The sequence below is a fragment of the Acomys russatus genome, chromosome 6 (assembly GCF_903995435.1).
Source record: "Acomys russatus chromosome 6, mAcoRus1.1, whole genome shotgun sequence".
Taxonomy (NCBI): Eukaryota; Metazoa; Chordata; class Mammalia; order Rodentia; family Muridae; genus Acomys; species Acomys russatus.
In genome coordinates, this window is record NC_067142.1 from 73,961,260 (window position 1) to 73,983,389 (window position 22,130).

The following is a 22,130-nucleotide window of genomic DNA, read 5'->3' on the forward strand; positions in this document are numbered from 1 at the left end:
AAAATACTTGTATAGTGAAAAAAAACTTACAAAACTAACATTCACACTATATTTAATAATACTTAATAGTGCCAACCATCACCAGTTTCCCTAGGAAGACAGGTCCATTTAATCAATTACACTATTCTGCCTACTACAGATCTTCACAAACTTACGTGTGGCCCAATCTACCTGAGACTCAACTAGACAGCGGCCCAATCTACCTGAGACTCAACTAGACAGCGGCCCAATCTACCCTAGAGTCAACTAGACAGCGGCCCAATCTACCCTAGAGTCAACTAGACAGCAACACAATCTACCTTAGAGTCAACTAGACAGCAACACAATCTACCCTAGAGTCAACTAGACAGCAACACAATCTACCCTAGAGTCAACTAGACAGCAACACAATCTACCCTAGAGTCAACTAGACAGCAACACAATCTACCCTAGAGTCAACTAGACAGCAACACAATCTACCCTAGAGTCAACTAGACAGCAACACAATCTACCCTAGAGTCAACTAGACAGCAACACAATCTACCCTAGAGTCAACTAGACAGTGGCCCAATCTACCCTAGAGTCAACTAGATAGTGGCCCAATCTACCCTAGAGTCAACTAGACAGTGGCCCAATCTACAAAAGAGTCAACTAGACAGTGGCCCAATCTCAAAAGAGTCAACTAGACAGCAGCCCAATCTACAAAAGAGTCAACTAGACAAACTGATGTGTTAATTGTTTCAAAAACCAAAATCTTTCTTTAGCTTTGTTTCATGTAATAAACACAGTTGCTATTAAAAGCAGTTTGGGGAGGCAGCTCAGTGGCTATGCATGTGCTCACCATGAGTGCGGCCCTAGACCAGGGGGGTTCTCAACCTTCCTAATACCGTGACCCTTTAATATGGTTCCTCATGTTGTGGTGACTCCAACCATAAAATTATTTTCACTGCTACTTCATAACTATAATTTTGCTACTGAGCTGTGTCTCTGTTCCTAAGATACTGGAAATATGTGTTTTCCCATAGGCTGAGAACCACTGCCCTAGACTGAAACTCTAAAAAGATGAGAGAAAAGGAGGTAGAGGGAGGAAGGAAGCTCAGCAGATAAAGAGCAGATTTAATTTTAAGATGCTAATGAATAACCACTTACTGGACTCCAGATCATAAAATGAGTAAAGTTTCTCTGACTCTGAGGGTTTTTCATCCATCTGTGAAGGAAAAGGAGAAAATACCAAAAACAAGGTAAGTGCTGGTTGTTCTGATGACTTGTTTTATTTGCTTCTTTTGAGACATGATGTATCACTATATCACTGTGTAGCCCTGGCTAGCCTGGAAATTACTCTGTAGACCAAGCTGGTCTGGAACACACAGAGATCCACCTGCCTCCATCTCATGAGTACTGGGATTAAACGCGGGGGTCACCATACCCAGCTTCAGCGAAAGTTTTTGAACTATCAGTTTTCTCTCATTTTTCTTTATAACTTTTAAAATATGTATTTTTTTATTCTGTGTGTGTCTGTGCGCTGTGTCTGTCTCCCCCCCCCACCCCCCCGTGCGTGCCCAAGCGTGCTGTGAGGACAACTTAAGAAAACAGTTTTCTTCTTCTTTTGCAAACTTCCAGAAACAGAATTCGGGCCATCAGGCTGGGCAGCAAGCACCAGCACACACTGGGAGTCCGGTCTCCAGGCCTCTTCAGCACTTTTTTGAACTTACTTAGCAAAACTTTAAAAATCTAACTTGCAACTTCATCTGAGAAGTTTTATCTCCAAATGAAAACTCCTTTATAAGAAGTTCCACACTTCTACAGTCTCAAAGCCTCTTTCAAAGTTCAGGGTGAAAAAAAAAAGGAAAATAAAAAATCAAAAGTCAACAAGTAAGTGAGAGAACCAAGTTAGACACCGCCATAATCTGAGACCGCCATGCTACAGTCCTAGAGGGGCGTCTAAGTCTAGAAGCTTCATAAGAGCAGGGCTACAGACTCAGCTGTGCTATAGGAAAAGGGCTGCAGAAATCCTAATCCTGGCTCTATTAAAAAAAGAAGAACTTGTCAATTTAGCATATCAATATTATTTAATTAATTTCTATTTAATTTAATTAAATTCAATATAACTAATTGTCTAATGAAGGCTCATACCTGTAGTATATTCACAGAAGAAAGTTACAAAGCAAACATATTGAGTACCAGTTGCTAACATGTGTTACCTCAAGACTATTCAAGAAAGAGATTACAGTATCTCTACAGACGGGCTGTGCACCTCACTGCCATCAAGCCAATGACTAATAGAAACACGAGCTTCTTGTGCTAACACTGCCTGGATTAATCCACCATCCACCTTAACATGACTCCAGTCCCAACCTTAAGTAGGAACAGAGCCAGCAGGTGCTCCTCCCATGAGCTTAGTACTCACAAGCTTGACGATAACCCTGCCCAGAAGTCTCACAGAGTCAGGTGGATATCTGGGCTTGCAGCTTTTAAGACATTTGCATTCCCTCTTGTGGTCCGGCCAAGCTTTTTTCTGTGAAAACAAAGAGCAGGGAAGAGAGCCAGAGGCGAAAGTCAACGTTCATTCAAACCAGTTTTGAACACTGAGAATCATCAACATTAATTTAATTTCAACAGTCTACATAAAACTGCAAAATACAAAATTCATTTGTAATACTGCAAATGATCCAGAACTTAGTCTTTGTCGCGTAGGTAGTCAACAGAAAACGATACCAATACCTCAGCTTCACTTTGTCCTTTAATTTGACCTCTGATCATTACCAGGCTGGGAGATTACATAGTAAGAACCAGTGGGCCTTTCTTTTCTTTTCTTTTCTTTTCTTTCCTTTCTTTTTTTTTTTTTTTTTTTTTTAGTTTTTCGAGACAGGGTTTCTCTGTGTTATCTTGGTTGTCTTGGACTTGCTTTGTAGACCAGGCTGGCTTCGAACTCACAGTGATCCACCTGCCTCTGCCTTCCGAGTGCTGGGATTACAGGTGTGCGCCACCACGCCCAGCCTCAGTGGGCCTTTCTTAATACTTAAACTTAACATCTTGTAATGTATATAATAGTATCTTAAAGAAAATGTCCCTCAAAGCAAAATAATAATAATAATAATAAATCATGTGGCTAAGGGAAATCAAAACAGGGAAGCCAGCATTCTGAGTTTCCACCTCACTGTAAATAGTCAGACATACCAGGTGGGTTACAGATGCAAAGCCATAAAGACTACATGTGGCTCTCAAAGGCATCACAAAATGAGCTAAGCCATAAATATATAGTTTGTTCAGGACTGTACGAGGTCATACTTATGTCCTAGCTTAATCATCATAGAGTCCTTTCCATAAAAACCATGTAGTTCAGAAGATAGTTTTCTGATGACCAAACTCATGATGAGGCTGGAGAGAGCAGCAAGCTGGTCACGTAGCAGGACATGAGTGGACTCACTAAAGGGAAGAATACAATCCCTGAGGAGAGGGCAACAGCTCGCCTCGTATGTTCTATCTCTGACATACCTAGTGGCCCACACATTCGTACTTCAAAACTATTACACATCTGAGTATACTGTGTTCTAGTGAGCCTTTTGCTTCAAAAGACTTCCTGTGTCGGCCTGGCCTGCGCCCTAGGTTTGGGAAACACTGTTTACAAGCCCATGACCTCCACTATCAACACCACTTGTAGTTGCTCACCTTGATTAGAACGAACCTGTATGAAATCCTCCTTTCCTTCCCATATGTATACCTCGCTCACAGCTAAGCAGGACTACACTGGTCCTATGTTCATGAGAAGAGCCGAGCATGGCGCTCAGTCATAGAGTACATGAAGGCCTGGCTCAAGCTTTAATGCCATTAAGGCAGAGGGGCGGTGATGAGGGAGGAGGAGGAGATAAGAAAAAGAGAGCCAAGGATGATGTGCCTATAATTCAGGCAGGAGGCTGAGGCAGGATTGGGAGTTCAAGGCTAACCTTGAAAACATTATGAGTTCAATTCAACTTGTGCTGCATTTTTTTTTTTAAAGAAAATTAAAGTTGTATAAGAGATCAGTTGTGCCAGGCAATGGCGCCTCACATCTTAAATCTCAGCACTTGAGAGGCAGAGGCAGACAGATCTCTGTGAGTTCAAGGCCAGGCTAGTCTACAGAGTTCTAGGATTGCCAGGACTACACAGAGAAATTCTGTCTTGGGAAAAAAAAAAAAGAAAGAAAGAAAGAAATAGGTTGTAAAGCAGAAACATAAAATGCTAAAAATCAACGGTAGGGTTGAGCAAAGTCCCCTGGGTATCCACTTAGCATTCTAGAATATGCTAAGCTCAGGACTAAACAATTAACAAGAGACATTACATTTAATTTCCTCAGTAATCCAGATACTAGATACTGTCCCAAAGTTAAAAAGAGAAAGCAAAGCTCATGCTGTGGGATTTAAGAACAAAGTCCCAAAAAATATACACAAGAATAGGGAGGCACGTGGCATGAGCAACGCAAGCACGAAGTGACTGCTGTGTTTGGACATTTGTTTAAGACACTTTACGAGCAAGAAGGAAGCAGAGCACAATGATGTCCATGGTGCTCATCTGGCAGAAAGGAAGACATATGTCACTAGATATTAAATCCCAGGAGAGCCTGTTGTACAGAGACAAGTACTGAACTAGCAACGGTCAACGACTAAGGTGGTCACTGCGTCACTGTTGAGTAAGTCTGAAAGACACAAAACCATATACACCCTACCTAGCAAAATTATAGTCACCCACGGAATGTTCTAATGAATCAAACACAGGTGTACAAATTATGTAACAGCACCCCATGGTTGTCATCGCCATCCCCGGGGGGCACGGGCTAGTATGCATTGACTAAGATGTGGCAAGGCGCTCTCTTCCAACTGGCCTTCCAAGGAGAGTAGGCTAAGCAGACCAATGCAGAGTCCTGTATTCTGACAGGAAACTATAGTGCTGGTATCTTTAAACATTGAATTAATCTGCTAGACTCGTAGATTGGTGCCTAGCCCCATGGTTAATGGAGAGGCTGCATCCAGCAGCTGATGGGAGCAGATGGAGAGACCCACAGCCAAACATTAGGCGGAGCTTGGGGAACCCTGCGGAAGAGGGGGAAGAAAAAATGTAGGTACCAGAGGGGCTGAGGACACCGAAACATTGCAGGTACCAGAGGGGCTGAGGACACCACAAGAAGACCCACAGAATCAACTAAGCAGGGCTCATCGGGGCTCACGTGGACTAAAGCAACAACCATGGAGCCTGTATGGTTTTGAACTAGGTCCTCTGCATATAAGTTATGGTTGTGTAGTTTGGTGTTATGCAGACTCCTAACAGTGGGAACAGTCGCTGTCTCTGACTCTTTTACCTGCTCTTGGGACCCTTTTCCTCTTACTGGGTCATCTCATCTAACCTTAATATAAGGGTTTGTGCCTTGTCTTACTGTGAATTGTTATGCTGCCTTTGGTCGACATCCCTGGGAGGCCTGGGTTTTTTGTTTTGTTTTGTTTTGTTTTTTTCTGAAAGGGAAAAAAAGAAGAAGGAGTTGGGGGTGAAAAAGAGTGGACGGAGGGGACACTGTGGTGAGGGTGTAAAGTATAACAAAGAAATTAAAACACAAAACTCTCTAGATGTGATCAGCTCAGACACCTGGCAGCCAACATGCACTTCAGAAAGTGTGCCAATTAACCAGTTATGTGGCACTGTTTTAAATGAAGCATCTAAAATTTAGCGACTTCTTGTGAAAAGTAGCATCTGGTCTTTACCATGATTAATATTGCTCTATCTAAATAATAAGCAGACGCTAGGGGAAAATGTTCCTTCATTCCTGAGCCGTCCCATGAAAATAACAACAACATGCTTATCTTCCCATTGGTTTTAGAGAATTGAGAAGGTTTTTTTTCCTTTAATTCTATCCAAAAGCAAAATCAGACCATTTAGTCATAAATATAGAATGAAATCATGTCACTTGAACTGGTTTCATTTTAAAGGAAAGTGTCCGTCTGTTCTATTTCTTCCAACCATGATAACAAAAATCAGATCTTTAAAACAGTATTTGCTCAGACCTGCTGCTTAGGCTCTTCCCATAGGCTTACATAAGTCCACCAATGAGTCTAGTAAGCAACTCCCCTGAAAAGACACTCAGAAGCACGGGTACTGTCTTCACTCTACAAACCTTCCTTGGCTGGGACCTCAGTGACACACTAGACGTAAATGTCCACCAGTTTCTCCAATGATAGCCATTTTTCCTTTTTTCTTCCTCTACTGCCATCCAAGAATGCAATTAATGTTTGTTCACAACACGGACTGTGATATTTTCTGTTCTCGCAGATGAAGATTAACAGTGTTGGGCTAGAGAGATGGCTCGACAGTTAAGAGCACTGGCTGCTCTTCCAGAGAGCCTGCGTTCAATTCCCAGCAACCAAATGGCTGCTCACAACCATCTATAATGAGATCTGGTGCCCTCTTCTGTCCTGAGGATGTACATGCAGATAGAGTATTCATATGCATAAAATAAATCAATCAATCAAAAAAAAAAAAAGAGAGAAGAAAATTAACGGTACTATACAATCAGCACGAACTGGCATGGGAGAGAAGGGAAAATCAGACACAGCAGTAAGAAGCAAAGACAACAATTCCAGATGAAAAAGGAAAGGAAAGGATTCCATGTCAGGGTCCTTGGGACTCAAAACACAACCTCAGGAACTACACGCCCCCATGATTCTTACAGTGTTACAGTTGTGTGCACCACAAGCTAATTACATGAGGCGTTCCCGATGAGGACAGTACTAATACTGGAGGTTGCCCTGGAAATTCATGCTGTTGCTTGTGTTTGCTGTGATGTTGCTGTGCATGACAGACACTTAAAATTAGAAGGAAAACCCAGACCTCCCACGGAGGACATTTCCACAAGCAAAAAACTGAGCCCAAAGGCAACACAAGTTTCCTATGTGCTTCGAGATCTGCTGTGAAGGTGGAAATGTCTTTCCGGTCGACTCAGCCTAGAACTAAATCTTCTTTCACCTGTTTTTACATAGTCCTATTAGTGCAGAATTTTTGTCGCCATTCAAGGTTAAACTTTGAGAATAACTATTGTTTGTCAATATTTCATAAAGCTCTCTCAGCCAGGGCCACAGTGCCTGCTGTATCTGAGCTCCCAAGCCAGCAGACCTTCCACTGTGGGTCTGTTCTTCCTTCTCATCGTGGCTCTGTGTGTTTGCAGCAGTATTTGATTAATTATGCCTTCTAGTCTAGTCGTGCCTATTTACATAGCAAGACACGGTATTTTTGTTAGTCATTATTTTCTTTCTCCTTACAAATATGTAAGCTTGATCTGGGTGTGGTTGCGCACACCTTTTAACCCCAACACTCAGATGACTAGTTTGGTCTAGAGAGCAAGTTCCAGGACAGCTAGGGTTATACAGAGAAACCTTGTCTCCAAAAAAAAAAGTAAAATAGAATAAGATGATGATGATGACGACGACGACGACGATAAATAACAACAACAATTTAGGAGGCTGGATTAACTATACAATTTCATTTCAAGATAGTAAAACAGACAATAAATGTAACTGTCATAAAATGTGGAAGTCAGTCCAAGAAGAGCTAAAAATCTCCAACCTAGAACAACCCTACACACGCCAAACATACATAGATATGTAGCATCTGTTTAAATGTCCCACTACTCCAGAAACTGCGACTGCTCATAAAACAGATATGGATGCTGAGTGCAGTGGTGCACATCTGTAATCCCAACACTCAGTTAGGCAGAGGCAGGTGGATCTCTGTGAGTTCAAGGCCAGCCCTGGTCTACAAAGCCAGTCCAGGAAAGTCAAGGCTACAAAGAGAAACCCTGTCTCACAAAACCAAATTTAATTAATTAAAGTAAATACATCTTTAAAAAGCAACAGAGAACAGCGATGTTCAACAGTGAGCCTGGTCCTAGTTAGCTGCTCTGTTACAAAGTGAGTTCAGGACACAGAGAAACTGTCCTGAAAAAAACAAACAAAAAAGAAAAAAAGAAAGAAAGAAATTGAAAAAGAAAAAGAAATGAAAAAGAAATGGATATCTGAACTTTCTTATTACACTTATTTATAAAGGTGTGTGTGTACCTGTGTGTATGTGTATCGATGCATGTGTCACAGTGGGCATGTGGAAGGATCTCAAGGATCAAGCTCTAGGCATCGGGCTGGCAGTGAATACCGTTACCCACCAGCTCATCTGGCAGACCCTGAACTGTTTTTAACCACTGCGGGGCACTAAGTGGGTGCCTCATGCCTCGTGCCTCATGCCTTATGCCTCATGCCACCCACACAGAGCTGAGGTGTCACCACTGTGGGGCACTCAGTGCGTGCCTCATGCCTCATGCCACTCACACAGAGCTGAGGTGTCACCACTGCGGGACATTCAGTGTGTGCCTCATGCCACTCACACAGAGCTGAGGTGTCACCACTGCGGGACATTCAGTGCGTGCCTCGTGCCACTCACACAGAGCTGAGGTGTCACCACAGCGGGGCACTCAGTGCGTGCCTCATGCCACTCACACAGAGCTGAGGTGTCACCACTGAGGGGCACTCAGTGCGTGCCTCATGCCTCATGCCACTCACACAGAACTGAGGTGTCACCACTGAGGGGCACTCAGTGTGTGCCTCATGCCACTCACACAGAGCTGAGGTGTCACCACTGCAGGGCACTCAGTGTGTGCCTCATGCCACTCACACAGAGCTGAGGTGTCACCACTGCGGGGCACTCAGTGTGTGCCTCATGCCACTCACACAGAGCTGAGGTGTCACCACTGCGGGACATTCAGTGCATGCCTCGTGCCACTCACACAGAGCTGAGGTGTCACCACTGCGGGGCACTCAGTGCGTGCCTCATGCCACTCACACAGAGCTGAGGTGTCACCACTGCGGGACATTCAGTGCATGCCTCGTGCCACTCACACAGAGCTGAGGTGTCACCACAGCGGGGCATTCAGTGCATGCCTCATGCCACTCACACAGAGCTGAGGTGTCACCACTGCGGGGCACTCAGTGTGTGCCTCATGCCACTCACACAGAGCTGAGGTGTCACCACTGCAGGGCACTCAGTGCGTGCCTCATGCCACTCACACAGAGCTGAGGTGTCACCACTGAGGGGCACTCAGTGCGTGCCTCATGCCACTCACACAGAGCTGAGGTGTCACCACTGCGGGGCACTCAGTGCATGCCTCATGCCACTCACACAGAACTGAGCTATCCGGCCATCTGCAGACAAGAAAAGAGACCTGAAAGTTTTCATCCAACTCAACAGTACTTGGTGCAAATGAGTGAAAAGTTCCTCCTCTGTGCTTAGAAAGGCCCACACGGGTCGTCAGACACATGAAGATACACAAGGCTCGGATCTGGGAATATAAAGTGGAGGCTGAGCAGGTTGTCCAACAGCTAAAGATGACTGAAGGGCACTGATCAAATACCTGCATAAAGATCTATTCAAAGAAATTGGTCTGAAATTCTCTTTCTTTGTTGGGTCTTTGTGAAGTTTAGGTATCAAGGTGACTGTGGCCTCATAGAATGAGTTTGATGATGTTCCATGCGGTTCTATTTTGTGGAGCAGTTTGAAGAGTATCGGTATTAACTCTTCTTTGAAGGTCTGGTAGAGTTCTGCGCTGAAACCATCTGGCCCTGGGCTTTTTTTGGTTGGGAGACTTGATAGGCTGTGACCACATGGTCCCCTTCTGCCACAGGTCTAGGGGAGGGGAATAGAGAGAAAGAAGGAGGGAGGCAGGAATGGGAGGATACAGGTGAGGGGAGAACAATTGGGATGTAATCTGAATAATAAAACTTAATAAATAAATAAATAAATAAAAATTTTAGAAAGGATCTCTTCAGAGAACTCAGGAGATTCAGTTGCAGGCAGCAGCGCAGTTGTGTCAATTAATGCTTGCAGCTTGCATATCCAGACACAGCAGAGTCCTTACCGTTGAGCCCACTCAGAGTAGGAAAATAAAGCCAAAGCCAAAGATAGAATGAGGCCAGGAATGGCCACAGGGCACCAAGTTATCAGAAAATGAAACAACTGAATTATTACATCTTTGGCAACCACAATATCTTGATTAACCAGAAACCATATAATACAAGGCAATAATAGCACTAGGGCCCCAGAGTGAGCCATTACTATCTTAACACAGAGTTCAGAAAACCATAACCTGTATAAGTCAGAGCTCTATGGCCACATTTTTTGGAAAATTATACTAGGATACAGTCACACACAATAGCTGAACCCTTTTCGTGCTAAGACAGAGATGAAAAATCATTAACAAGTCATATGGCCAAGGATATTTACCACACAGGCCTTCAGAGGAGGGAGCGAAAGGAGAGAGAAGGAGGAAGGAGGAGGAGGGGGAGGGGAGAGGAGACGGAGAAAGGCAAGGGAGGAGGAGGAGGAGGAAGGAGGAGGAGAAGGAGATGAGGAGGAGGAGAAGATGAGGAAGAGGAGGAAGAAGAAGAGGAACAAGAGGAACAAGAAGAGGAAGAGGAGTCGCCAAACCATGATCTATTGAGAGACCACAACTACATGGTTTGTGAGATGCACAAAATAAATTATGCCTTTCCATGAATTTCTAAGCATACTAGAAATCTCCATGCTGGGACAACCAAAAGATCAACAGCAGATTCTATGTGAACCTAGCAGAAAAGACATTTTATTTCCCGGACCCAAATAATTGTTGGGTCTGTAATTCCCAAAGTCATCACTGCTGAGATGGCTGGCCCTTATCAGGAAGTCCAATCCATGGATGCAGAAGCAGTTCAGGGGCTATCAGGGATTCCACAGCCAGGTCGGAGACAGGCTACCCTGTCATGAGAAGAATTCCAAAAGAAAGCCTCTACAGCGGAAGCCTGTGTAGCTGACAGAGAACGGGAATAAAAAATGGCTGCTGGGATGGGGTGGGGCGTGGGGCCGGGTGGGCACAAAAGCATCTATTTCTGAAGTGACGGAAATATCTGCCTATTACTGGCTGATTTACAGTAGGCAATGGAGAGTTAAGATGAAAGTCCAGTGTAAATATGATGCCAAGACTGTCAAGACCACTGCTACAGTCTTCCATTCGGTCCTTTCCTTACAGGGACAGGTGCTTCCCCTAACTAGAGGACATGGTGGCATACACCTGAAACCCAAGTGCTCAGAAGGCAATTGAAGGGAGATCGTAAGAGTTACGCTATCTTGGGATATATGAATTTGAAGCCAGTGTGAGCTACCTAGTAAGACCCTATCCACTCCCCCCCCCCAAAAAAACTGAAAAGCTCGGAGAAGAGGAGAAAATGTAAAAGTTCTGAATAAAATGTTTAACTAGAAACCAACAAAAGGGAGGAAAATAATGAAAAACAAAAGCAGGGAAATAACAAAAAACCAAAAACATTAACAGAGATGATAGATCTCAATACAATATAACAAGAATCACTTCAAATGTCAATGGAAGAGAGTTTGTCAAAATGGATTAAACATAAAACTCTGCAGATCCTGTCAGTCCGAGGAACAGCTACTCCTGAGGCTTAGCTTTCTCAAGTATGTCCCGTCCCCCTTGGAAAGTGGTGTTGCAGAAAGCTGATAAAAATCACCCTGTGAAATGCCTACTGACAAAGGATTCATTTCCCACCATAAAAACTAATCAAATCATTCTATAACTACACATGGAACGCAGACCCAAAAATACAATTCATGTGTGTAAAAAGACATATAATTGCTGATGTGAAACAACCTCTCTCTGCTTTTCAAAAGGTTCAAATCTAAGATTTGATCTAGAATCTGGTCACGTGCTTTGTTTACAGCAAGTTGAATTAGAAATGTAAGCATCATGTGTCAAACTAAATCCAGAAAAGGCAAAATAATATTTGATGAATTTGCTTGAAATTGGTTTACTTGAGGCTGGAGAGACAGCTCGGAGGTTAACAGCACTACTGACAGCTATTCCAGGAGACCAAGGTTCAACTCCCAGCACCCTCATGGCAGCTCACGACTGTAACTCCAGCTCCAGGGGATCTGACACCTTCACACAAACATATGTGCAGTCAAAACACCAATGCACATAAAAAGAAATCAACCATTAAAAAAAGTAATTGATTTACTTGCTATCAGTAAGCTGTCAGTTTTCAATTTTGAATATTTCTTAATAAGAAAACAGCCTGTTCCTCCTTTTCAGTCTCAGAATCATCTGTGCTATCCCAATTATGTCAATACGGAGACAGGTCCCCACACTAGGAAATAATGCTATGGGTGTCTCATAATAAGGCAGAGGCAGGAGCTCAAAGCCACAAGAGAAAAAATAAGTCAAGCCAGATGTGGTAGTGCATGCCCTTTCCCCCAGCACTTTGGGAGGCGGAGGCAAGTAGATCTCTGTGAGTTTCAGGCCAGCCTGGTTTACAAAGCAAGTCCAGGACAGCCAAGGCTACAGAGACAAACCCTGTCTCAAAAAAATAAAATAAACAGAAATCTTGTCGAGATCAGAAAAAACAGTATACACAGCAGAAAACGGTAGGTGGACTGACAGACAGACTGACTGACTGACTGACTGTATAGGAACAGCCAGCCTTTAGCCTACTGCGCTCACAAAAAGAAACACAAACTATCTCTAGAAAACAGAAGTTTAAAAGAGAGAAAGAAAAAAAGAAACTGGAGAAAACATTCATTGTTTTAATCCTGTATGATTCCATATTACTTTAATTTCATAATGAATATATGTTCCTGTGTTGCTTATGTTTAAAAATGAAACATGAATACTGATGGCAATGGCAGTGCCCTTTGAGCAGAAAGAATATATTGCACTGTTTAAAATATCCCCAAAACCTTTCTGACAACTCGTTATTACCACAGCTCGAGCCAGCTGTGTCCTCTGAGACAGATGCAGGTTTCTGCTACAGAGTCACAGTCTCCGTATCAACTTGCATTCCACTTGCTTTCGCCTCCTGTTCATTACTGTTCATCGTTCTCATAGTTCAGCTTGTCAGTTTAATTCTGTGTATCTTTCTGGGTATCCACAGTAATTACAGCATTTAGCTCAGTACCTTAAGGTGCCGATAACCAGAGCAGTTTAAATGCATATGTTCTGGCCAACCTTTGTCTCTCACCTCTACACCCACACAGCACTACACACACACACACACACACACACACCCACACACACACACACACACACACACACCCATACACACACACACACACCAAAAAACCAAAACAAAACAAGAAACCATAAGTTCTAGCTGGCATCATATATTTCATCTTACTGGCTATTTTCCCATTACCTTGCACGTTATATCTAACAATGACAGTGTTATTGATGCTACAGTGAATAACTAATATATATAATAAAATATAAACGCCACAATGAATCAAAGTGACATACCCACTTGCCAAACTCCCTCTACTTGCTCTAATCAGATCATGGCCTTTTCTTCTCTCTATGTATTATTGCAACTGGAGAAAGTAGCCTCAGAGAAAATATGTTTGTGAAAACGGGGAGGGGGGGGAGAGTAAAATAAAGGCTTAGGCCATTGAAATTAGAAATGAAACTTCCAAAATCTGTGTGTCAAATACTATGCTAACTCATCATTTCTGTGTGCATTGCCACCTGACCGGACACTGGGGGAAACCTGGAGCCCCACTTCAGCAGGGGTAGGGGTGGGCTAAATATCACCATAAACAGATTTCCTATGATTTATCTTCTGGAGAAAGGAATGTGTTTTCTCCCTCCACCACCACCACCACCACCACCTCTGCCTTTTATTATACTTACTTTTAAGATCTTATACAAGAAATATGAGGTCTCACTTTAACAAAAGTGTAAAAAATGAGATAAAAATAAAAATTGTTTTTAACATTTATATCTTATCAGCAAAGTGGTAAAATTTTAGCTATCTCTCCCTCTCTCCCTCTCTCTTTCCTCTCTCTCCTTCCCCGTGTGTGTGTGGGGGGCTGCTCCTATGTATGGCATGTGCCTGTGTGATGACATGCATGCGTGTAGGGCTGTTCCTATGTATGGCATGTGCCTGTGTGATGGTATGCATGCGTGTATATGTACATAAGTGAAGAAGGCAACCGTTGAAACAGACCCACTCTCCCTGATTGCTCTCCACTTTTATTTTTGGAGAGACAGTCTCTCCCAGAGCCTGAAGTTAGTAGATTCCAGCTAGGCAGGCTGGCAAGTAAGCACCAGAGAGCTGGCGTTCTACGCTCCCAAGCCTGTCTCCAGTCCCACAAAGTTTCAGGTTACAAATGCATATGGCCATTGGCGCTCGCCCCGGTCACTATGCCCACTGGACAATCGACTCAGCTCTTGATTTCTACTTTTAAAATGTTTCCTTTTGTCTCTTTTGAAAACAATATAAAATAGGTGGAAGAATCTAAGGGATAAAGAGCTTTCTGGGCATATATCACGTGTCAGAGTAAAAATAAGTGGCCGAGAAACAAAGAACAAATACAAAAGATAATTGAAAAGCAGCTGTAACCACAATATTATAACAAGAGTAAAATTTATAGCTGTAACAATTTGCGTGCTGTTCTGAACTGTTTCCTTACAGGTAAAATGAGCACAGCAACTACACTGAATTTACACAGGACACTTGTAAAGTTAAATGGAATAAAAGAGTGCCCAGCACACAGCAGATGTCAATCAAATACTAGCTCTCATCAGTACAGAAACTGAGGCCTGATCTTGTATTTCCTATGAAATAATTTAACTAGAAAGTCGCTGAAGTAGCACTGGAACTTGGATCCTCTGATATTTCTGTGCATAGGGTTTGGTTTTTTTTTTTTTCCAATTAAGATCAATTTATTTGCATGCTGAAGGAACTGATTTCAAAGGAGAACATGAAATAGCAGGAAACCCCCAAAAGGGGATAGGGGTGGGGCTGGAGGGATGGCTTTTAAGAGCACTGGCTGCTTTTCCAAAGGTTCTGAATTCAATTCCCAGCAACCACATGGTGGCTCACAACCATCTATAATGTGATCTGATGCCCTCTTGTGGCTTGCCGGCATACAAACAGACAGAAACACTGTATACATAATAAATAAATAAGTCTTTGAAAATAAGAAAAGAAAATCCCCTGAGAAAAAGATCTAGATTCAAAAGGAAGGAAGGAGAACTCCACGTAAGTATTTGTGCACATAAACACACAAGCAAGCACACGCACATCCCAAAATAAGAATGAGGGTAGGACAACACAGACACAGAAATTTCAATTAGACTTTTTAATGATATTCATTAGAGCATAATTATAACTCTTATTAAATGATTAATCAAAAGATTTGAAGAAAAGGTCATGCCGAATGTTAATTATACATCCTTAAAAGAATCCAAAGATATTAAAAACCATATCATTACAAATTAATTTAATCTTTAAGAAGGCAATTTGATACTATCTTTAAAATTTTTTTAATGTATATATGCTTTTATTAAAAATATGATTAGAAATTTATAATGAAATTAAAATGTAAAACTATACAAGAATAATGTTGGATATATGTTTTTAATTCATGTATTTTATTCTATATATTTATGTTGGTATTTTGCTTGCATGTATGTCTGTGTAAGGGTGTTGGATCCCCTGGAACTGAAGTTATAGACAGTAACTGCCATGTGGGTGCTATGGATTGAACTCAGATCCCCTGGAAGAGCAGCCAGTGCTCTTAACTGCTGAGCCATCTCTCCAGCCCCAGGGTGCATTATTAACAATACCAAATTTGGAGGAAAACCTAAACATTCATTAATGAGGAGATTATGACCATGGAGATATATATTATTGGATGATACAAAATAGTCTCTAAAAAGGAAAAAGGAAATCAAGGCAGAGAAAGACATGTGCCAAAAAAGAAATAACCAGTATCTATTTTTATAAACTTATATGGACCCTCAAATATGTCTGCACAAAAACCTTTACAATGATGTGATGGTTTGAAACTGAAATGTACCACCAAATTCGTGGGTATTAAAGTAAGGGCTAGATCCCCAGCTGGTGCTACTGATAGGTAACTGGATAATGAAGACAGTGCTGCCGTCAGCGGAATAATGCACTGAACTCATAGCCAGAAGGGTGATGAGGAGATAATGCTGGCGTTGAAGTGGTCACTGGCTACCTAGCTTTGATCATTCGCCCCAGCAGGACATGTGTAACTCCGTCTCTCTCTCTGCCTGCCTCTTCCTCTCTCCTTCACTCCCTCTTTTCCTCCTCTCTTGACAAAGCTTATTCAAACTGTTCCAATATTAAATTTAAAACTGAAAGAAGAATGACAAGCAAAAAAAAAAAAAAAAAAAGAATCACTGTTTTGTTTTTTGTTTGTTAAAAAGATGAAAGGAATAATCTATACCCACAGCTATAGCTGAGAACAGATGCTCGATAGTCTTACCTGGCACTTGGCACTGCAGTATTTGGCAATTCGGCATTGGGAACACCGCATCAGCTTTTCCTTCCTGTTAACAACAATTAATTCTCTGTTAGAAAATAGTGAGAAATATGTATGGCTGAAACTCAAGTCAGCATGCTGATGCCGATGCTTCTGCTCGCTCCTCACACAGGATCCGTGAGGATGCTTGTTGCTCAAGCACGAGGCCCTGAGTTTGGAACCTCAGCACTCACACTGGGTAGGGTAGTGTGCTCGTAAACCCCCAGTGCATGCTGGGCCACAGTCAGCCTAGCCAAAGCAGTAAGATCCAAGTTTAGGGAGAGACCCTGCCTCAAAAATAAGGTGGAGAGCAATAAAGGAAGACACACAAAGGTGACTTCTGGCTTCTACACACATGCACAGGTGAAAAGGCATGGTGAATACACATATGCGCACGCACACACACATGCATGCACACGTGCACATACACAAACGCACACACAGTCAGGGATTAGACTTGCAAATGGCTGACATCCTCTTCCTCCCACCGCATGAAACACCCACATAAGCAGCGCTCTTCGGTTCGGCTGAGGTATATACGATTGTAATACAGCTACTTGTTCTGTCTGATGACAGACGTCTCTACTGTGAGGCAGAGCAGCTATGGTGAATGTACACAAGACCCTCAAGGGATCCAGCTAGGAAATAATTTAGAAACCCCATTAAAGTCTACCTCTGAAAGGCCGGATTAGGACTAAAAGGCACCAAAGTTGTTCTTGCCAAGTCACCTGAGCAAAAATAATTAAGACACTTAAAAGGTTGATTTCTAAAACTAAAAAACGTCTGGTATTATTAATTGTGGCCAACAGAGAAGACAGTAGGTTGGTGGACAGAGTCAAGGCAGGCAAAAGCACCAGCTGTCAGAGTGTTAACAAAGTCCGTGGGAAAACAGAATGACTCATTGTGAGCATTTGCAGCTGTGCTGGACTGGCACCATAGTCTGTTCATAGAATAATTCACGCTAAACTTGAAAGAGTCCTTCCTATAAGACAAGCGGAGTCACTGTGCCTACCTTAGAAATACTTAGTACATTTCCAAGAGATTGAAAGCAGATGCTATTCAGGTGTGGAGGTGCACGCCTGTCTGTAATCCCAGCAGAGGCAGAAGCAGGGGGATGTTGTTTTCACACAAAATCCTAAACGGTCAAACTTACCAATAAAGACTCAGGAGCCAGATGCTGGGCTGAAAGCCTGCCAGCTCAGAGAGGCAGAGAAAGCACCAGCCAACCTTCCTACTCAGCTTGCACCCCAGAAGGAAAGAGCTACTTCTCCACGCCATCTTAAAAACCCTTCAAACTAAGGCCCCTCCTTTCTACTTCTGTGTGTCTATCCAGCTCCAGACTTTCTCTTCTCTCCTTGGTTTTTTCCTGGGTTCATTCCCTGTCAACGGGTTGCTTGCTCCTATGGTTGACTTTATTTAATCTTGTTTACAGAAAGCTCTTCGATTAAAAGTGTGTGCTGTGGCTGAGCCCTAGCACAACTTAAAAACAGATTTTTTTTTTTTTTACCACTACACAATCTCGGGTTCACAGTGTGATCAAATATCCTACAACAGGAGGATAGCTGTGATAAGCCAGCCTGGTCCACAAAGTGAATTCTAGGACAGCCAGAGCTACAAGTGATGCCCTGCCTTAAAACACAACAAAACAACCAAACAAAAAAAGAGGATACTAAAGTACAAATTAGGTAGGGAAGCATGAAGTGGCTGTGTCATGGGACTGCAAGGGCTTGTAATCCCAGCTCCAGAGAGGCAGAGGCAGGCGGATCTCTGTGAGTTCGAGGCCAGCCTCGCTTACAGAGGGAATCCAGGACAGCCAAGGCTACACAGAGAAACCCTGTCTCCAAACACAAATTGTTTTTAAAAAGGCAAAATGTTTCCCACATCCAACTGCCAAAGGAGAGCTGCCAAAATCTACCCTCCAGACAGCAAAGCAAACCAACCAATCTGGCCTTAACTTTTTATTCCTAACCATCATATTCCACCATCGTCTATGAACAAAACTGGATAAAGACTCAACCCACTTATGCTTCAAAGAAAAAGGCAGGTGAGGTGGGATGAGGAAGCTGCATCAGGCAAACTAAAATAGCTTGTGTAATCACATCAACATCTGGGAAAAGTTAAACAAGTCATAAGAAAGAAAGGAGGCCAAAGGGTAAATACAGAAGACCCTGGTCACCAGCTGCTATGCATCCACTAATAAATGTATCAAATCTCAAATATATAAAGTACAAATAATAGATCTTTAAGGGGAAAAAAATGACCAATACGCAATTAAGTTTATATATGTAAGGACCTTAAAATAGTGGCTGGAATACAGGAAACGCCAAGCAAGAAATTATTAAATTATCAAAATTATTAAAATACAGACTGTCAAGCCAGGCGTGAGAGCACACACTTTTAATGCCACCTTTAATACCAGTGGTGGATCTCTCAGTTCAAGGCCAGCCTGGTCTACAAAGTAAAATCCAAGATAACATAGAGAAACCCTGTCTCGAAAAACCTAAAGAAAATGAAAAAAAAAAAAATCAAAAAACTGAGACTGTCTTGTGGAATTTTATTGATCAAGCAAACAGAGAAAGTTAGTCTGTGACTTACTTGCAGCTGTTAGGTGACTGTGTTACCACACATCTTTTTAAGCACCCTGGCCACTCTTTAAAAATACTTGTGAGAAAAAAAAATACTTGTGAGAATAAGTAATAGCAGTCATTTTCCCTAACAATGGAGGAATTAGAATTTTTTTTAAATAAAAACCAATACACTCTCTTCTGCATGGCTATGTGAGATAAGCTTTTACATAGCCTGAGGAACAGTAGAGTCCCAATGGAGAATAGAAAAGACATTTTAAGTAAATAATGAGGGAAATGCCCAAACCTGTGAAAGAAAAAAAAAAAAAAAAAAAACCTAAAACTAAATGAGCTAAACATGCAAATTAATAACTTAAATTAGAGACAGACAGTGGTGCACATCTGCAATTCAAGCACTCAGGAGGCAGAGGCAGGAGGATTATCTCTGAGACACTATCTCCAAAACAAACAAAAAACACAAATTTTATACAAATAGAAAACCAAGGAAGGCATAAAGTAAAAACTGAAATCGTAAGATACATGTTTTAAGTGAAATAGTACACAACACTACAACAGAATGGATTAATGGAGCCAGAGGAAAATACCAATCAATAACTACTATACAACGTTCTGTTAGGAGCAAAATAGGACTATAACCCATAATTCAGTCGTGATTTAAAAACAGTGCTATGGAAATGACATCTACAAGGACACTGCGAAGTCTCCAGACTGGCCCGCCACGCTCACACTGGCCACCTACATCTACCACAAACCCAAGAAACAATCGCCAATGGCTCTGAAATCTGACTTAAGTCAATAAGCAACTATTGGATGAAATAAGAGAAAAAAGCTACCCTTGCAATAGACCATAAGAAAGGTCACCCAAAACGTAACCCAAATCTGCATAAAGATAAACATGGAAAGCTGAGCAGTAGGCAGAAAGCAACAGCCAGGGAGAGGATGGGACGATGGAGAGACTGCTTGCACCCACCTCCTCAGACTTGACCCCCCCCCCCCGTGTGTGTGTGTGTGTGTGTGTGTGTGTGTGTGTTTGGAGAGGGTGGTTCAAGACAGGGTTTCTCTATGTAGCCCTGACTGTCCTGGAACTTACTCTGTAGTCCAGGCTGGCCTAGAACTCAGAGATCCACCTGCCTCTGCCTTTGCCTTCTGAGTGCTGTAATTAAAGGTGTGCACTACCACTCCAGGCGTAACACTCGGCCTCTTATAACCCCCTTTTTCTGTCTCATTCTGAGGCTATTTCTGCTGCCTGGAAATTAAGATCCCCAACTACACAAAGTGTTTGTGCTCACTTCTAAGCAATAGTGAACGCAAGCGAGACGGCTAAGAACAGCAGTGACCCACTCTCCATCTCCCTTCCCCGGCTGTCTAGCTCAGCACCGTGGCTAGCTGAACAGGATGAAGACCCAGAGTAACTGACGAACCTAACTGCTGTTTGCTTTTGCCAGGAATCCTATACTGCAGCTTATTTGGATGATCAATCACAGCTTTTATAAACAAGTAGATTTCAATCCTCAAGTTTCAAAAACAATGTTAACTGAATCTGAGAAAAAAAAATTCTAAGTACTTGTTCAGACCAGCTTCAGATCCCATGTAGAGCGAGTTACTTTCCTATTGGGGTGAGCTCCGTGTGGAAGGGTTGGAGGGGGTGAGGGGTGTAAGCACCCCAGCTGAGAAACTCTGGAGCAGCAGAAGAGGAAGAGACAAAGAAGCAAGCTGGCGGGCATCTTATAAAAACCCACCCATCTCTCTCTTCTTTAAAGCACGTCATCTCCAAATGAAAACCAAAGCTGTACTTCTTGGGAGCAGCAATGAGAAGTGCATACTTCAAATCAAACCCAGAGATCACTAGCAATCTGCCAGAGAAGACCCTGGTTAGCTTAGGCAGTTCCTGGGGCTAGGGGGAGAGACATTGAACGGCAGTGAATAAAGGGCTGATTTTATCTAAACCATGAAGCTTTTCCTGCATGTGGCAGAACTCAAGCGCAATGCCCCAGAAGTGTGAGGCTCAAGGTGAGCCCGCCCCCCGCCCCCCGTGCTGATGGACAATCTGAACCATACACTGCTGGGTGTGAAGGAGTAAGAGCACTGCACTGGGGAAACAGCTTGCAGTCACTCCCTTCTTGGATTCTCTATCTCTGCGCAACCAACGAACATGAATTAAGTTGGAAGGTGACATAGGTCACGCATAGGGAAAGTACAATCATCTCAGAGGGGTAGAGCGGTGATGAATATTTAATTGCCAGGTCGTTGGAAGATCCCCCCTTTGCAAAGGCATTGCCCTAAGAATGGCAAGAGTCCCTCAGAACTGGCATTTCTCTCATAACAGAGACGTGATTGGCTATGTTGAAGACCAGCACACAGATATTTCAATTTGTACACAATTCTTAGCACATGAAAAGAAATATCTGTGAAGAAGAAAAAAAATGGGCCTGGGCTGTAACTGAGTTGGAGGGGTGCTTGCTTAGCATGCAGGGCCTCTGGGCCCAGGCAATGACCATGCCAACACAGGGAAGTCACCAGTCCTTCCGTCTCTGATGTACACCCACCCCTGAGCAACACAATCTGGTACATTCACAAACAGTTCTTCAGTGTAGCATGGGTCATTGCAACACCCCCAGCTCAGGTTTAAGACCAACACCCAGTTGCCATTAGCAAACTGAGTAAAATCTCAAAACTCAAGATTTGGTGTGATTGATACAACTGACCTTGGGAAAGAAATCTGAGCTGAGAAACAAGAGAAATAGGTTAAAAAATAAAAATAAAAACTTCTATTACTTAAAATTGCCAAGGAAACTTACTGATTTGGGAAAACTGTTTTGGTTTTTTGTTTGTTTGTTTTTCAAGACAGAGTTTCTCTGTGTAGCTTTGGCTGTCCTGGACTTGCTTTGTAGACCAGGCTGGCCTCGAACTCATAGTGATCTGTTTGCCTCTGCCTCCCAAGTGCTGGGATTAAAGGCATGCGCCACCACTGCTCGGCCCACCACACACCTTAAAACCAGTTATAAGGATGATTCTCTGTGTAGCATTTCTAGGAAAATACTGGTCAAGCAATTGAGATATAAAATGGTCTTTGGGGAAATGCACATGAGGGGTTCTGAATGCTATGATAAGCAGCTCAAGAAAAAAAAGCCCATGGGAAAAAACATTCCTTTTTTTTTTTTTTTTTAAACATGAAGAAAGCCAAACATA

The 22,130-nt window shown here is 42.6% G+C and overlaps 1 protein-coding gene across 1 annotated transcript in view; it reads right to left on the bottom strand.

Moving 5' to 3' along the window:
* The window catches only part of Smyd3 (SET and MYND domain containing 3), a 549,174-nt gene that overhangs the window by 435,837 nt on the left and 91,207 nt on the right, over positions 1-22,130 (bottom strand). Inside the window, exons 2-4 of the mRNA XM_051147983.1 lie at positions 16,321-16,384; positions 2,387-2,494; positions 1,129-1,186 (exon numbers count right to left, since the gene is read on the bottom strand). Coding sequence (XP_051003940.1) covers positions 1,129-1,186; positions 2,387-2,494; positions 16,321-16,384 — 230 coding nt within the window. The remainder of the gene's footprint in view (positions 1-1,128; positions 1,187-2,386; positions 2,495-16,320; positions 16,385-22,130) is intronic.